General features: G+C 36.7%; 2 protein-coding genes and 1 long non-coding RNA gene across 3 annotated transcripts; 1 reads left to right on the forward strand and 2 right to left on the reverse strand.

Moving 5' to 3' along the window:
* Positions 1–410: 410 nt before the first annotated feature.
* On the reverse strand, positions 411–4,632 carry LOC149008569 (golgi apparatus membrane protein-like protein ECHIDNA protein). The gene is made up of 6 exons (XM_089165823.1): positions 4,472–4,632; positions 3,942–3,998; positions 3,653–3,856; positions 3,450–3,509; positions 3,072–3,198; positions 411–822 (listed from the first exon to the last, which is right to left on the reverse strand). Exons 1-6 carry the CDS (start codon positions 4,484–4,486, stop codon positions 734–736), a joined length of 552 nt encoding a protein of 183 aa, XP_089021949.1. The 5' UTR covers positions 4,487–4,632; the 3' UTR covers positions 411–733.
* A 1,157-nt stretch (positions 4,633–5,789) lies between these two features.
* RPS1 (ribosomal protein S1) lies at positions 5,790–9,968 on the reverse strand. Its single transcript, XM_089166636.1, has 7 exons — positions 9,434–9,968; positions 8,517–8,792; positions 8,035–8,115; positions 7,630–7,911; positions 7,407–7,517; positions 6,993–7,079; positions 5,790–6,127 (listed from the first exon to the last, which is right to left on the reverse strand). Exons 1-7 carry the CDS (start codon positions 9,719–9,721, stop codon positions 6,023–6,025), a joined length of 1,230 nt encoding a protein of 409 aa, XP_089022762.1. The 5' UTR covers positions 9,722–9,968; the 3' UTR covers positions 5,790–6,022.
* A 4,103-nt stretch (positions 9,969–14,071) lies between these two features.
* LOC149008571 (uncharacterized) lies at positions 14,072–15,387 on the forward strand. The gene is made up of 2 exons (XR_016175341.1): positions 14,072–14,685; positions 15,194–15,387. It is a non-coding gene; the product is annotated as an uncharacterized LOC149008571 (long non-coding RNA).
* Positions 15,388–17,411: the final 2,024 nt, after the last annotated feature.

A 17,411-nucleotide genomic window follows, 5' to 3' on the forward strand; every position in this document is an offset into this window, starting at 1 on the left:
GAGAATCTCCAATCATCCAATTACCCCCCCCCCCCCCAAAAAAAAAAAAAAAAATGGGACAGAGAGAATCTCCAATCATCCCTACATGCTGCAACATTTGCATGGGAAATTGATACTACATCTAGTGCTTTGTTTGGAGCTGTTGTCTCACCAAAAGATTTGCAGTTATCTTTTCCAATGTCACTTGGAAATGGCTGGAAGCTTGATTTTTTCACAAGAAAGACTTTGATTGAAGAGTCTCCTCCCCATGAGACACTATCTTCCATTGCTTCCCTGGTAAACAAGCAATCTTAGATTACTCTCAGAACAATGGTTCCCAGAACATCTTGGCTGAGATGGCTGCCAAATGCAGTTCTGGTAAGCTGTTGGTTATCAATGATAAGACAGATTCAAAACAACTCACAGTGAAGAATCTTAAAAAAATAGTTACTCTCCTTCTTCCTTAACAATTTCTATCGTTGGTTGTATACAGAATATCAAAAAAATTCCATTTTAGTGAACCAAGATAATGGAATTGGTGAGAACTGATAAAACCGCAGGGAAAAAGAAGAAAAAAAACTCAAAACAGAAACAGGACCACCTATACAGTGTGTATTTGAAGGCAGACTACAGAAGTTGGGAAGCAATTAACAACAGCTGAGAACCAGACTAGGTGAAACCTCAATGGCTCAGCCTCATCAAATCAATTCTGCACAAATCCATCTTATTTCCTTATTTTCTCTTTATCAACAGCTCAGACAATTGTAAATGCTGACTGAAGTGTGGATGAGACATGGGATGCAATTGTCTGGGAGGCAAATGCTTGAATCTGCTTCTTGGCATCTGAAGGAAGGAACAGAAAAAGTTAAGTATCATGTTGAACTATACAAGAATACATCAATTGATGAGCAGAAAGAGATATGGGTTGGCAATCTACAATTTGTCATACAAACTATCTTTTTGACATAATTAAATCTAATATCCAATAGTCATCAGTTTCAAGTGATCACTGAAAATTTTGATTTGCTAAAACCATTTCTTGTGCATGAATAGAACTTCATTAAAACATAAAAATAATATAAAGTAACACTGCATGTTGATGCTCCACTTGTTCTAGCTATTGACGGCATCTTTCTTTTCCACCCGTCTGCGAACACATCACCAGCGACAAATAAATGCATAAAACTTGTCAACATTGTTTTTGGTTGTATATTTTTCCTTTTTGGTGCTCATAAAAGTGCCCTGAATCTTCCTTTGTACATCAGCACTCAATTAACTTGCATCTGATCAACCAGTTTCATAAAAGCCAAACACATTGATTTTTGTCTAACCAACGTGTGTCGCATTACCCAAACAGAACAAGTAGAACACGTGAACCCCACAAAAATGACAAACCAACTGGATCTCAGCTACTTCAATAATAATAATAATAATAATAATAATAATAATAATAATAATAATAATAATAAAGATATTCCACTCCCAGAATAAAAACAAATGCAGAGCAGAGTGGAAAATTTAACTTGAAGTACTGAATTTTCTATGCACAACACTTTAAAATCCAATCAACCAATTTCCAATACCCAAAGAAAACAACCTCCAGATTCCAAAATTTTAACCCCCTAACCTTGCATCTCTCATAAGTCATTACACAATCTCCTCACACCATTGAATGGACTCTCTCCATCCAATTTACAAGAGGTTATTTCGCTGTTTCCCGAACTTATTGAGAATCCACAAAACCACAATATCTCCATTTGCTGTAATCATCAATCAATAAAATGGTGAACCCTGTGCCAAAGGCTTCTGCACAAGCAAAGTGCAGTGGGGCGCAATTTTCCTACACAGTCTTACCCCAAAAATTTTTGCTAGGAGGCTGTTTCGATGCCTTGACCTGAGGGCTACAACTGTAGTCTCCCAGCCATTGTGCCAAGGCCCACCCTTGTAATCAATCAATAAAACTACCATCTTTCTTGGCAGTAGTTGGGTGGGGTTGTAAACCATAGACATCTCCCGCTGGGGTTGGACTGATAAGAATCCTTTGCTACAAAGGAAAAAGGAGGGAAAAGGGTTTGGTTTGCCTCTGTGAAACTTCTCCAAATATCTCAATTCAGCAAACTCCTGATGGCCGCTTGAGGATTTGAGTGAGAAGGTTGGGAAGAAGAAGGCTTGGTTCTTTGGACTGAATCGACATAATGAGTACTTCGGATCATCAGAGGGGTGTTATTGTTTTTCTTTTCTCTTTTCAAAATAAAAAAAGCTGCTGACATCACTAGTTAACAGAGACTTGCTCAGTGGAATTATTTTACTCAACATAGGAGGCCTCCTCACAGTTTGCTACTTGGTGGGGTGGCATTAACATTAGGGGTTACCATATGGAGTGGTGCTGATAATTTCCCCATAATTCAAGTAAGAAATTTCTTTTGGAAATCACCCCAAAAAAAATAGGAGTTAACATGTGCCCTATAAATGAGTATATAAGTTAGTCTCTAACAGGAGTCATCAAGAAATCAACATTGGAGCATTACATGAAGGAATCATAAAACCTGTTAATCTTTTATGTGCAAGACTGCAAGAAGCATATTTAGCTACTTCTTGTGCCCTGCTTCTGCGGGAGAAGCAGGACCCAAGAACCGAGGTGGGGTGGGATTCTAGCTTTGGAGGGAAGTATTCCAAATTCTTGATTCTCACTGGATCCACAATTAAGAGCTTTTCATCTTGGGAATTGGGAGAAGCAAAAGCCCAAAAGGCATGGTCAAACATGCATGCAGTTAGATAGCATAGATCCCCATAATGCAAATTCAGAACCAACCCAGCTATCGACAACCAAATCAAGTAATCAGCAGGAAGAAATGGTATACCTAAATTTAATTGATCCATAACATGATTCTCTCTCTGAAATTTTCAGTATTATGCTGAATATTATAACTGATTCCCTGACATGGTAAATCCACTATGTTTAAATAAAACAAAACTACGGCATGATCATTGACAAACTGTGAAGATGTCATGCAGAAGGAAATGCACTTAGGTAAGGAAGGTGAAAGTAATACTGACAATTGAACAGCACAGGAAATGGAATAACTGTGTACCTTTGCGACATTTCATGAATCCAACAATATTTGCAATGTTGAGGCTCAAACAAACTCCTACAACTAGGAGGTAATCTGCTTGAAATCTAATGAGTGAAAATATACCAAGGAAGATCCATGCAACTGCCTGAAAAATAAAAAGAAAACCATCCATAAGATTATAACGCTAAAAGTGTGGAAACATTCATAGTTCTTGATGGTTATAAAGTGGCTCTAATTTCTACTTATTGAGGCATAGCTCCCAACCAATAACCAATCCGGTTGTCCTTCCATTTATTTCCAGAAACTAAATACAATAGTGTCATTCATCACATACAGAATCAGACAATATATGCATGCAGGACAGTCAGATTGTACCCTCAATGAATGTTTACTTACTGAGAGATAAAGTGTCCACCAGAAGAGCCATGAGTCCTTCTTGTTCATCCGGGACAATGACTACCAAAGAAAATTTTAAAGGCATGTTAAATTATTGCAAGTAAGTCTCATCTAACATATGTTCAGTAGTTTCCCACATGTTACAGAGAAGGAAAAGAAAAGTAATTCCTGCATATGATTGACACAAGGTACCACTAACTAACCTCTTGGTCAAGGCATTCAAATTTCCATATACTCTCTCCCAAATCATTTATCTCATTCCACCACCTCAGACCAACTAATATCCTTCCACTGACATTCTTTACCACCCAAAAGTCGAGAGCAGAAAGAAGAACAGTTACCACGAAAATGATAACAAAGCTGTTAAAGAAGAGGGCTGAAAGGATGTAAAACGCCAATGCAGCAGCCTACAAAATTCCAGATATAGTAAGCAAATAAAATGGGTTAAGAAAACAAAATGCTACATCAAATTATAAAAATGAAACACTGGACCTTGAATAGCACATGAAAGAAACATGTCTTTGGGTTGGCATAATTTTCACCTGCAGGCTGAGCGCGAAAAGAAAATACCCATCAGTTAACAAATAGAAGATATGAATCAAGCATCAAACCAACATTGAAGTTCAGGTTCTGAACCCAACCTTCCTATAAGCCCACATCCCCAACATTGTTTGTAAGTGTCAAGAACCCCAGATGTAAGATCTTACACTTACCAGTTACCACCATGCAATTCCTTCATAAAAATGCTTAAAGGCGAAAAACAACAAATTAAGATACTTCGATCGCTTACCCTGTGAATCATTTTCAGGCAGACAAAGTTTGAACACATTCGCAGAAAATGAACATTACAAACGAGAATCGCAACCCAAAGACAATCAAACAATTCGAAACCTCAAATAGGGAGAAATAAGGTGCATTTTCATATAATCCAATAGAATTGGGTCCTAGACACGTTTTAAACGGAGAAAGCTAGGAAACCCAGATGAATGCGCAGAGATGATCGAATTGTATAGAGGAATCACCTGGTTTAGATCCATAGCAACAAATGAACAGACGCCTTATCGATATCAAAATTGCTCTTCTTCCCTCGTCAACACGCTTGTCCATGAGAAATGAAAAAACAGGAAGAGACCTTCTTCCCTCGCAAACCTCTTGGAATGCCGATTCTGTCGTGAGCTCTGACTTTCCCTCCGGGGGCAAATGATTTTTCGGTTCTTTCCACTCCGAAAAACACTTCCTTCCATTCCGGTACAGTATCGGACCCGATACGAGATCATTTGTATGTACGTTCCGATACGTTAACAAACGTGTGAGAGATGTACATGCTCACCCATGCACATGATCTCGATCTAAAAATAAAAGAAAACCAAATGCTTATGTCATATAATGAATATTGATATGTAATCCCACTCATGCATACTTTTTTGTGGAGGTATACTTAACAGATTTCTAGACAAAGTTACTTGGAGTGTGGGGATTATTAGCAACTAGCGACCGCTGTTCCTTAAAAGAGGTGCTTTTGAACATGAGTGAAATGGAAGCTATGTTGCAGGCGATTCACGAAACTAGTGAACAGCGCATGACCTCTTTATTCCCTCCTTATTCTCTTAAACAATTTTCCTCAAGCCGCTAATCTGTCATTTTACAAATTTAAATCCCCTACTTTACTTCAATATTGTATTAACATAACTACTCAGATTCTCATTAGGCCTATTGATAGTAGGAATGAACTATGCAAGTTATGTAAAAGTATTTTATCTTAGTAACGAAGTTGTGGCTTTTCATGATTAAAAAACAATAAAAAATTGAATGTTGATATTCAATAATACCCGCTACAAAAATAAAGGCAATCAAGAATAACAACAAGTCCAAACCTTCTCCTCAAAAGATTATTATATATACCACAAAGGAGAGTCAAACCATTCACCTCTTTTTTAAGAGACATTTATAATTATTACCAACTTAGAGATGCATGGAGCTAGCAGCTGGCATCTCTTATGCTGTTGGTATTGGTATCAATATATGATATGAGCACAATTAGTCTGGGCAATCAAAAACAGAGGCATTACAAACATTAATGTTCTATTTCATTCTCACGGCATGGTCAGCACTACAATTGTAGAGACCATTTCACATTTAACATTTATGTACAGTAAGAGTGAAAAAGATATCATCTACCTTTCTCAATTAAGCTTCTTCTTTAGAAATTATTCACGATTTCTTTCTCACCCCAACCTCTTTTATTTCCTCTGTTTTCCATAAAGGCGCTTAGCTAATCTCACATAATTCAATGGATAATTTTCAAACTAAACAAATGATAACAACAATAATGACTTAACGATGTTCAGTAGCGGATTAGACTAATGTGTCCCGTTGACTAATGTGTCCCATGAAAGTCTAACGTCATTAAATGGAGATGGAAATGAGAATAGAAGATGGGTTTACAAAGAGGAAGGATGGGAGTCTTGCCTTCCATAGAAACTCATTCTGTTGGTTGAATGAAACATAGGATAGACAATCAAATTTGCTGAAAGTTTTAAGTTACAACCTTCGCAGCTTGTGTAATTTTTAAGTTAGGATTCTACAGATAGTGGAACTTCACTCAAATCTAGACCTTCAGCTGGCAAATCTGGTGTTAGTGAACCTAGGATTCCATCTGATCCGAGGGTCAATCCACTCTGCATAAAGGGTCAAGAAGACAATAATTAGAGCTTAAATAATTGAAAAGATCAAGGAAATAAATGTGGGCACTAAAGTAAGCAATAGCATAAGAACTTTCATAAGCTCAGTCAAAACTTATGGCCCTCCGTAGTAGAGCATATGTAGAACTGCATCATATACAGCATTTAGACATTGAAAGGAAGGACCCCCCGAAAGGGGATAGCCCCCCCAGGGTTTTTCCAAAAAAAAATCCTTTAAAATACAACACACTCTTAAATATTAAAAAAAAAAAAAAAAAACCAACCCAAAAAAAAAAAAGAAGCTTACTGAAACACATTAAATTTCTGTGAAGTAACCAGAGAAGTCTGAGTCATCAGCTCAGCTCCAAGAATTTGCCTTTGCAAAAAACAAACATTTGAAAACTCAAACCAACAAAGCATCCACCCGACTATTAGGTGATGTTTACACATCCAGTCCCACCATTCCACATTATGTGGTCATATTTTCTGTCAAGGATTTCCACACTAAATCCCAAGTTATGTTTGGCCATCCCCTTTTCCTTGCATGACCAACCGTGCATATTACTCCTTATTGGTGCTATTCTTGGTCTTAACACACATGATCTATCTCAATCAACTGTCTCTGACATTGTAACCTACAGGTACTGTCCCTAAGTTACGAGGGATGCATTCTTCTCGGATTTTATCCTTCCTAGTCTCTAGCGCCCATCCATCTCAACATCCACAGCTCAACCCCCCACCACAACCAACATAGTTCTATGTTGTTCATAAGAGAGAACAGAGAGCTAAATATTTAGTAATATACATATTGTATTCCTCTCTGCTTTTCAAATATGTATTAATTTGATAAATGATGAAATACCTCAGGCTGGAACCTCAACATGTCGGCACGGGCCATCGCTTCTGCTTGGGCTATTCGCTGTCTGAATGTTCTAGCCATATCCTCTGCCTGTTATAAGCATCGTCACAAAAAATATTGTTACAACTCCAGATTACGTGGATTAAATAGCGGACAAGCACGTGAAAATATTGGGAAGCAGACCCACCCAGCAGGGGAAGGAGAAGAAGAAACAGGGAACTAAAAGAATATACAGTACTATCATTCTCTGCTTACATCCGTGAAATTACAGTAATATCAAGACTATTATAAAAATACTCATAAGGATTACCAAAACTATACGAGGAACAACTTATATTCTACAGCACCCCAGTTAAACATTGGTAAGAGTGAAAATGGTAATTACTACATGGTACAACTCTGAGGTGGAAAAAGTACCTTCTCAAATACAAGCTCTGGATTGCGAATCATGTCCCCAGGTGTGGGTTCTAGCTTTTTGGTAGACAGACTCACCCGACCTCTCTCACGATCATGGCTCAGTATCATAACCTTCACAATCAAACAAGATTTGTAAATATAACTACTTAAAATTTGAATGGAGAATCATTGTTAGATGGACGATGAATTCCACAATGGCCTAGGAATTTGGTTTGAGAAATACCTTGAGGGTGTCACCAGGTTGAAGGACAGTGGAGATATCAGAAACACGATCATGACTGATCTGACTGATATGGAGAAGGCCATTAATGCCACCAATGTCAATGAACGCACCATACGGCTTCAGACTCTGCACAGTTCCAGTAACAACTGAGCCAATCCCAAGCTGTGCCTGGCTGTCAGCCATAGCCTTGCGGTTACTGAGGACAAGTCTGGACTGCTCTTCATCAACCTCCACAAATTTCAGTGGAATCTCCTTACCCAGGAGCTCTTCCGCTGCTGATTTCTAGTAAACAAATGGAGATATCAAGGTATATCTTTAAAATTCTCCTGTGATTTAAAAACTTAATCCTCAAAAGGAGCTTAAAATGCTAATAACAAAATATAAAAGCCAGGAAGAAAAACTAACCGATGATATCTGTGAGAATGGAACAAATCCCCTAATGCCCTCTACCTCTGCAACCACCCCACCTTTATTTCCACCAACAATCTGCATATTTTTAATTTGGTCAGACGAAGAATAATGAAAAGTAATTCAAATTGCAAGGTACCACAGTACAAAGGAAAAGAGGAATACATTCTAGTCTAGAAAAGGAACTTCTCTATGAATAGTGAGTGATTGCAAGGGAATAAAGCATCAGTCTTGAAGATGCAAAAAATGAAGAAGCTGAAAGTTAACTACGTAGAGCCAGTCAGACACTTGAGAAGAGATACATGGCCTCTAGAAAAACAAATGCGTAAAAGATGACAATATATTGCATAAGGAATAACAAATCAATTGCAATAGAAATCAAAGCCATGATGCCTAATGTCCTTCATAGCATGACTAGAAGAATAAGCATATCATTCTTTAGTTGCAATAAAATATTTTCTTCCGTGGAACCTTCTTACCTTACCCTTGATGACCACATCCTCAGCCTGAAGCTGTCTACATCGCTCCCACGCAAGGTCATACTGGATTGAACGTAAACTCAAGATCAAGCTATCATCAGCTTCATTCTCACCAATAATTACAAACTCTTCCCGTACGCCAGGAACAAGACCAGCTTCTTCTACGTGTTTAATCTTGTAAATGCATGCCTCTTGCACAGGTAGGTATGCTGAAGATTTTGCAGTGATGTCAACTAATGCTCCACTATTTTCTGTACAGAACACTGTCCCTTTGACCTACAATGCAGTTACAAATCATTATACAACTCTTCCTCACAAACAGCCTCACATTTGACTACATACCAAGAGCTTATTAAAAAGTGTGACATTTCAGATAAGTTCTCTCTACAGGGTCAACATTCTTCTTAAGTAACAAAGTGGAATATCGTTGACCCACAAAAAAACAAAGTGGAATATCTAAATCCAGATTCTGAGCTTAATGTCGAATAGGCAATTATGAAGAACTAAGTCCTCGTTTATTAAAATGTAGAAACTGACCTAATATTTTCCCCAAATGTCTCCAAGGATAAGAAAGTAATGCAATTAAGTTCCAACCAGATTACCATATAATCAGAACCCCAGAACTACATTGATTTAAATAGTGTTAGCAGTTCATATTCACATCCATCAACACGCAAAAAGGGTCCAATTATGAATTAGCCAGACTGATTCAAAACCATCAGTAATCATTTCCCAAGAAACCCAAATAACAAAAACTCCTGGGAGATGGAGTTAATTTTCCAGCCAACAAATGGAACATCAGTAAAGTAATGTCCTTAGAGTTGGCTTCTTTGGTTTTTAAATCGTTTAAAGGGGTGAAAGCATAGGCACAGACCTTAGTTTCTGTTGCTATAAGCTCGTTGCAAAAAGTCCCTCACCTTGGTGCCAATTTCGGCATCGAAGTCGTACTTTTCGAGTGCGGCTTCGAAATCTTGAAATGTAAATGATACGCCTTGCATCGGGGCGGTACGGCATCGATCATATGCTTCTTCGAACATTTCCTTGAGCTTCAGTCTCTCTCTGGTCTGGGCGTTTGAAATGGCTACAGCAGAGACTATGGGGGAAAAGGTAGTCTTCTGGGGCTTTGAAGAGAAGGGTTTAGAGAGGTGAGAGGAGGAGAGGGATGGGCATCTCAAACCTGCAAATTGCTGAGCTACAGAAGCCATTTTCAGAAAGCAACACGAAATTGGAAACCTGGGTACTAATCCAATCTACCCAGTATTGTGTTGGTGCTGCTCACAGGCAAGTCGCTAAGAGTTAACTTCGAAGTAGAAGAGAAAGGAGAGCGAGGATTCTAACTTCTTCGCTTTATCCACTGCTCTATTTTCGTTTCTTGGCCAGATAAGAATTAAGATAGAAGCAGCAAGAACGGGAAATGACTTCCTGGATGCGTGGTTTGTCTCGCTCCAAGAAAATTCTCCCCTTGGGACATTACGCCTTAAGGAGTTAAGGTGATTCCGCCTAGAATGACCATCCTACCCCCATGAAGTTTAGTGTCAACGGTTTAGTTTGGGCTTAACGGTTTCGGGCTGAAAAATACTCAGCCCAAACACAGCCCGTGAGAAAAAGAACAGTTTTGGACTGGTGCGGCTTGGGTTCAGACTGACGAACCGTTTAGAATCGAGTTTACTTGGATTCTGGTTTACTAGCAGTTTGTACTATATATTTTTTCTGGTTTGATTATTTTCTAAATGTTCTTACAAATTTAAATTGGAAGTAATGTGGAAGCTAGTGGCTTAAGGTAACAAAATGATTCAAAACCATTACAAATTGATTAAAGCGTTACATACGCTGGACTTATATAGTAACCACTCTCAATATGGAAGGTCAACTCAGCAGCCGATTGCGCAGGACCAACGACAAGGAGGCACAATCCCAAGAGAATCAACAGCCCTCGTCAGGTAATCTTACCAAATCGGTAAAAGGTAACATTTACAGTATAAAAGCAAGGACTCGCCCCTCCGGTAAGCATCTAATACATTATGAATATAGTATTGTGTAGCTCTTGTACGAGACCTTAACTTGTTCACCGTTTGACTAAGCCATCGGAGGCTGTTGCCTGGCACACGAGCCGACCCACGTCTAACCCTTTTTACAGGACTCATCGTCCCAAGAACGAGAGGAGGTTTAGTCGGGAGCAGCGATGTAACTGTGACACATCATCCTTAAAGGTCAATTCTTTATTTTATAGGGTTTAGTGCTAAAGGAATTTCCTTCTATCTTTGGGCCTGTTTGGTTACATGAGTTTAGAGATTTCAAATCTATGAAATCATAATTCATAAAATTAACTATTTGATTAACTTAAATCTATGGAATGAAATCAGTAGATTCATCTGTGATTTTTGTGCATTCGCAAATGTTACCGCTTTTATAGTAGGGGTGAAATCTTCAGACCCATAAATTAACAGATTCACATTTTAAGTGTAAAAAAATGAATCTCTAGATTTCATAAATCCATGAATTTTCACAACCAAATGGGTATAAATCTTGTATTCGTGAATCCAGAGATTTTAAATATCTGGATTCATGTAACCAAACAGGCCCTAAATTAATCTCAACACAAGGGTTCATTTTTTTTTTTCATATATTAGAGAATTAGAGTGATAATTGTGATATTCCTTAAATATCAATTCCGTATTTTCAATGCCAATAAAGGTTACACTCTAGATCATTTTTTTCCCTTCTTTTCTATCCCATCAATTTTGCTTGCATTTTTGAAATTTTCTTCAAAAACTAGTTTTGCTTATTGGAGGAAATCATTTTCTTACATGTTGATGAACACAAATCACGAGTTAAGAACTTAGAAATGAATATCATTCTTAGAGTTCTTGAACAAGTCCATCTTCGTAAATTTTGAAACTTTAAAATCGATAAATGTAAAATTTGCTTCAACCGGTTGAAAATAATCGAGGTCCACATCTAAGTGGTGGTAAAAAAACAGATTTTTATTTGCAGCAGCTGTTGCTGGTCACTGCCAAATGTACTGATCATGCCACATCATCACAAAATGATCCAACGGTTGAAAATCAATATATATATATATATATATATATATATATATATATATATATATTTATTTATTTATTTATTTATAAATTTACAAAATAACTCCTTCTTGATCTACCTGATTCATCTCCTCTCCTGAGCCAACTTCTCCATTTCGATTTCTATTACCGTTTTCAACTAAAAGTTTTGATTCCAAGGTCGGTTATTCCCTAGTGCTGGCCAACAACGAACCATTGTCCATTCATATTCAGTTCTTCTACCTTTCACTGCAATCACCAAAGTAACTTGATTAACACTCATAAATATCTTCTTTCACAACTTGAAGCACAGAAAAACCAAAATCATTTCAGAACCAAGACTACAAGAGAGGTAGAAGAATTTTATATCCATCTCTCTTCTTGAAAACGAAAAATATCTACCAAAGCACCAGAAAAGCAAGAAATTTCAGTCACTCGGAACAGTGACAGCTAAAGCAAGCTCAAATTGTTCAAGCTTTTTTCAAAACCCTAACCCTAGAGTGTGTTCCCTGCACCAAATTCAAAATTTAAAGGGCTAAAAGTGGGGGGAAATTTTGATCTTGTGTTATATTTTGAAGAAATGATCCAGAAAATGGGATCCAGAGAATGGGCAGCAATATCCGTTCTTTGAGGAACTATACGTGATTTTCATTGAAAGGGAGACGAGTATGCAGAGAATATTGTTGAAATTAGAGGCTGGGAATGCGCAAGCCAAGAAGAAGGTGAAGAAGTTGAGTGGGGGAGATTGATTTTTCGATGATCTTTTGGAGGAGGAAGAAGAAGATGAAGATGAAAGTGAAGAAGAGCGGGTTATGAATAGTGGAAACAGCTAGAGGAGGAAATCTCAGAAGCATCTGCAACATCAGTAGGGATGCATCAGTGAGGAATAATGGTGGGAGCATCTACGAGATATTACAAGACTTCTTTAATCAGCAACAAAAAATGGAGATGCAGTGGAGGGAGATGATGGAGAAGAGGGCTCAAGAGAGGAGATGAACATTGTGATAGGATAGATCCGAGGAGTTATTTTGAAAATTTATAAAAAAATAAAGTGTAAATATCATTTACCTCCACTTTTAGCTGGACAAATAGCGCTTACACCCCCTTTAGTTGGATAATATAACTTACCTCCCCTCTTACCTAGCAAATACATCAAATACCTCCCCTCTATTAACTTTCTCAGTTAAATTTTACTTTTATCGTTAAATATTTTTCTAAAATCCAAACTACCCTTGGCTACAAATATTTTTATATTTTAAACCCTAAATTACCATAATCACCCTAACAATTAAAATACTAATTATTCTCGATTAAAATAATTATTGAAAACCAAACCACAATAGTTAAAATCCAAATTATCTTTAATTATTAAAAGCCCAATATACCTTTTTTTTCTTTTATCAAACAATTAAAAAAAACACGTACTACTATTTTGGGTTTTTTAATTGTTTGATAATTAAAAAAAAAAATGGTATGTTGGGCTTTTAATAATTAAAGATAATTTGGGTTTTAATTATAGTGTTTTGATTTTTGACAATTATTTTAATTGAGGATAATTTAGTATTTTAATGGCTAGGGTGATTACGGTAATTTAGGGTTTAAAATAAAAAATATTTGTAGCCAAGGGTAGTTTGGGGTTTTAGAAAAATATTTAACGATAAAAGTTAAATTTAATTTAGAAAGTTAACAGAGGGGAGGTATTTGATATATTTGATAGGTAATTGGGGAGGTAAGTGATAATATCTAACTAAGAGGGGGTGTAAGTGCTATTTGTCCAGTTAAGAGGGGAGGTAAGTGCTATTTGTCCAGTTAAGAGGGGAGGTAAGTGCTATTTGTCCAGTTAAGAGGGAAGGTAAGTGATATTTACCCAAAAATATATCTTGAATGTAAAACTAAAAAGTTTTATTTACAAACACACTCCCACTGTTAGATTCTCAACTTTTGGATCATTTTATGATGACATGGCACGATCTATACCCTTGGTAGTAGCCAGCAGCGATTGCAAATAGAAATGGGAACATTACTTGATTAGCTAGTTTTAAGTTTTCATTTACAAAAGTAACAACTCAGAGTTTTACTTAACAAAACTAGCTAAACTGAGTATGAGTTTACAAAACTAACCAAAATAGTGATTTCTCATCTATTTGGACATTTTTACCCTTAAAATTAATCATACCAATATGGAAGTAAAAATGTCCAAAGAGAATGAAAAATTAGTGATTTTCCCCCTTTTGAACAAAATAGTGATTTTTTCTTTTAATGTAATTAGTTTTAAGGGTTAAAAATGTGAAATCCAAACTTAATTTTAACTAGTTTTGTTAAATGAAATATTGAGTGGTTATTTTTTAAAGGAAACCTAAAAATGATTAATCCTGTAATTTTCCCAATAAAAGTCCGTAAAAACACTTTCAAACGTTCTGCATACAGAAAAAATAATAAAAAAAAAAAAAAAAAACAATTTTTTTTTTTTAAAACCCTTTTTAAAATAAGACTCAAAAAGTTGGGTATGTAATTAAAGCTTTTTTCGGGAATAGGGAGTTCATTTTCTTGCTGTGAAGCGAGCTTGAGCTTGTTACTCTTGGCGTCTTCTCTGATCTAAACCTAAACCCACAAGATATTTTGATGGCTTCTTCCTCTTCTCCTTCCTCCACAATTGGATCTTTACTTACGATGTGTTTCTCAGTTTCAGAGGTGAAGATACTCGTAATACATTCACTGGTTTTCTTCACAGAGCTCTAAAGGACAGAGGAATCAATGTGTTCCTCGACAGTGAAAATTTATGGACTGGGGAATCCATTGGCCCAACGCTACATGCAGCAATCCAAGGGTCCAAAATCTGGATCCCTATCTTCTCTGAACGTTATGCGGAGAGCAAATGGTGCTTGAACGAGCTTGTTCAGATTGTTGAATGCCGGAGATCTAGTGGTCAATTGGTCTTGCCTATATTCTTCCTCGTTGACCCATCAGATGTTCGGAATCAAAAAATGGAAGTTTTGCAAAAGCATTTCAGGAACATGAGAATAACTTCGAGCCCCATATCGTAAAAGCTGGAGAGATGCTTTGAATGAAATAGGAAGTTTGAAAGGAGAAGTCGTTGATGAAACCACGTAAGTCTTCTACACATTATCATATCCCTAATTTTGACAGATCACATGTTTATTTGAAAGTCTTTTGGTGCCGTATCAGTTACTGACCATGTTTCTAAGGATCTGAAGTGGGTTGTGATTTTTAAAGAACTAAATCCATTTTCGAGTCATCACCCAGATCGCCTATATATTGCTTCAATCCCAATCAGATTTGGTCTGTTGAGTAGTTAGTCCTTTTTTTTTTCTTTCTTTCTTTGCTTCTATGATGCAATCACTCGATACTAGAAATAAACTAGTTACTGAGGTTGTGCTGTGTTATCACTCTCATGAAATTTATGTTAACGTGTGCTAGGATGCGTATTGTTGTTATTTAATTATATTAAATCTTTGTTATTGTTTATTTTTTACTGCTTTCAATTCCATTAAAAAATTTAAATTTCTTTTGCACAGAAAAGTATAAATTGATTTGTTCTCAATTATTATTATTGTGTTTTTATTTTTTATTTTTTTATATATATGAAATTTGCAGGGATCAATCCGAGATAGTCGAATCAGTTGTCCAAAGGGTCCTAGGTGAATTGAGCAGCAAAACCCGATTGGCTGAATCTGAACGCCTGATAGGAATGGATTCCTCTGTAAAGGATCTACTATCTTTATTAGATCTTGGTCGTAGTGATGTTCAATTTGTGGGAATATGGGGTATTGGCGGTATTGGAAAGACAACTATTGCCAAGGCTGTGTACAACCACATCATTTCAAAGTTCAACAAGCATAGCTTTATTTCAGATGTTAGAGAACAAGCGACATCAAGCATGGGTCTGGTGTCTTTGCAACAACAACTTCTTAAAGATATCTTGAGACTAGACAACATTGACATATCTAACTGTGACCAAGGAAAGCAATTGATAAAAGAAAGACTTGGTAAAGAAAAAGTTCTTATAGTTCTTGATGATGTAGATAGTGTGGAACAAATAGATGCTTTGGTTGGCAGAACCAATTGGTTTGGTGAAGGAAGCAGGGTTGTAATAACAACAAGAGATGAGGAAATCTTGAGTGATGCTAAAGTTGTTAAAGATAAAATATACAAGCCTCAAGAGTTAAATCATGACCAATCTCTTCAACTCTTTAGTTTGCATGCCTTTTCAAGTGAGCAACCTCCTAGACGATTATATGCAACTTTCAAATGATGTGGCAAGCTATTCAGGAGGATTACCTCTAACTCTAGAGGTGGTTGGGTCTTTGTTATCAAAACAAAGAAGCATGGAAGAGTGGAAAAGTACAATAGAGTATTTGAAAGAAATCCCTCCTGAAAAAGTCCAGAAACGTTTGAGGATAAGCTATGATAAGCTAGAAGGGCCTTATCAGAAAGAAATGTTCCTTGATGCTGCATGTTTTTTTATTGGATGGAGAAAAGAAGATGTGACTTCCATATGGGAAGCATGTGGCTATCATCCAAGGTTTACAATATCCAGGTTAATTCAAAGATCCCTTATTAAATTTGAACGATAGATTTGGAGTAAATTTAGTCTTAAAGATGCATGATCAAATACGAGATATGGGAAGAGAAATTGTCCTTGAAGAAAATCGTATGGATCCAAGTCAGCGTAGTAGGTTATGGTCTCATGATGAAATCTTGCAAGTATTAGAAAGAAAGACGGTAAGATTGAAGCATTTGCTATTTTGTTTTTGCTCATGCCATGGATAACACTCTATATTTTAAAATCCACTTGGATGTTGATTTGGACCCACTCCACTAGTATCCACCGATTTCTGTTTTCTTAGATTACTTTTTTTATTGTAGGGAATTAACATTTTGTAAGGCATGATCCTTATGCATTCTTGTAATGAATTGCCCATTATTTATTTACTTTAACTATTTAATTGCTGATATCCACTGATTTCTATTTACTTGGTCAATTTTTCTATTGTAGGGAACTATCATGGCAAAAGGCATGGTCCTTGATTATGGCTTATCAGATGTTTGTTTAGATCAACAACACTTTGATATGATGCCCAATTTGAAATTTCTTGATATTCGTTCATCAAGAGTCAAAGGAAACTTTTTTAGACCTCCTTCAACACTAAAATGGTTCAAGTGGAGAAGTTGTTCTTGGAAATCTATACCTACCAATTTTTATCACAAGAATCTAGTGCACCTCCAACTATGGGAGTCGAAGATTAAACAAGTCTGGAATATTAGTCCTCCAGATGAAAATAAGGTAAAATATTGGACTTAAATTTTCTTTCTTATTTGATTATTACTTTTTATTGATGAAGTGTATGTTTTATTTTTGTATGACAGCGGTTCCTGAAGTTGAAAGTTCTCAATCTTGCTTTTTCTAGAAATCTATCCGAGTCCCCAAACTTTTCGTGGTTTCCTTGTTTGGAGCAATTGGATCTCTCACGGTGCGAGATTGGAAAGTTTGGATGAATCCATTGGGCAGTTGAGTCAGCTCCAAACTCTTGATATTCTTCTTGTTCGCGAATCATGGAGTTGCCTAATTCCATTTGTAATTTGAAATCTCTAGTCACGCTTAACTTGTGGTGGACAGGAATAAAAGAGCTTCCAAACAATTTGGATAGTTTGTCTGCTGATGTTGTAGGAATTGAAGAAGTTCCTCATAGCACTGTTGGACTGCCGGAGAATCTTGAGGAATTGGATATGTCATGTTGCTCTAGACTAGTGGAGCTACCAAAATCAATGGGGAGATTGAGGCGTTTGCGTACCCTTAATCTGAGTGGAACCA

This window comes from Hakea prostrata, chromosome 8 (assembly GCF_041222555.1).
Source record: "Hakea prostrata isolate BN-2017 chromosome 8, UWA_Hpros_2, whole genome shotgun sequence".
NCBI lineage: Eukaryota > Viridiplantae > Streptophyta > Magnoliopsida > Proteales > Proteaceae > Hakea > Hakea prostrata.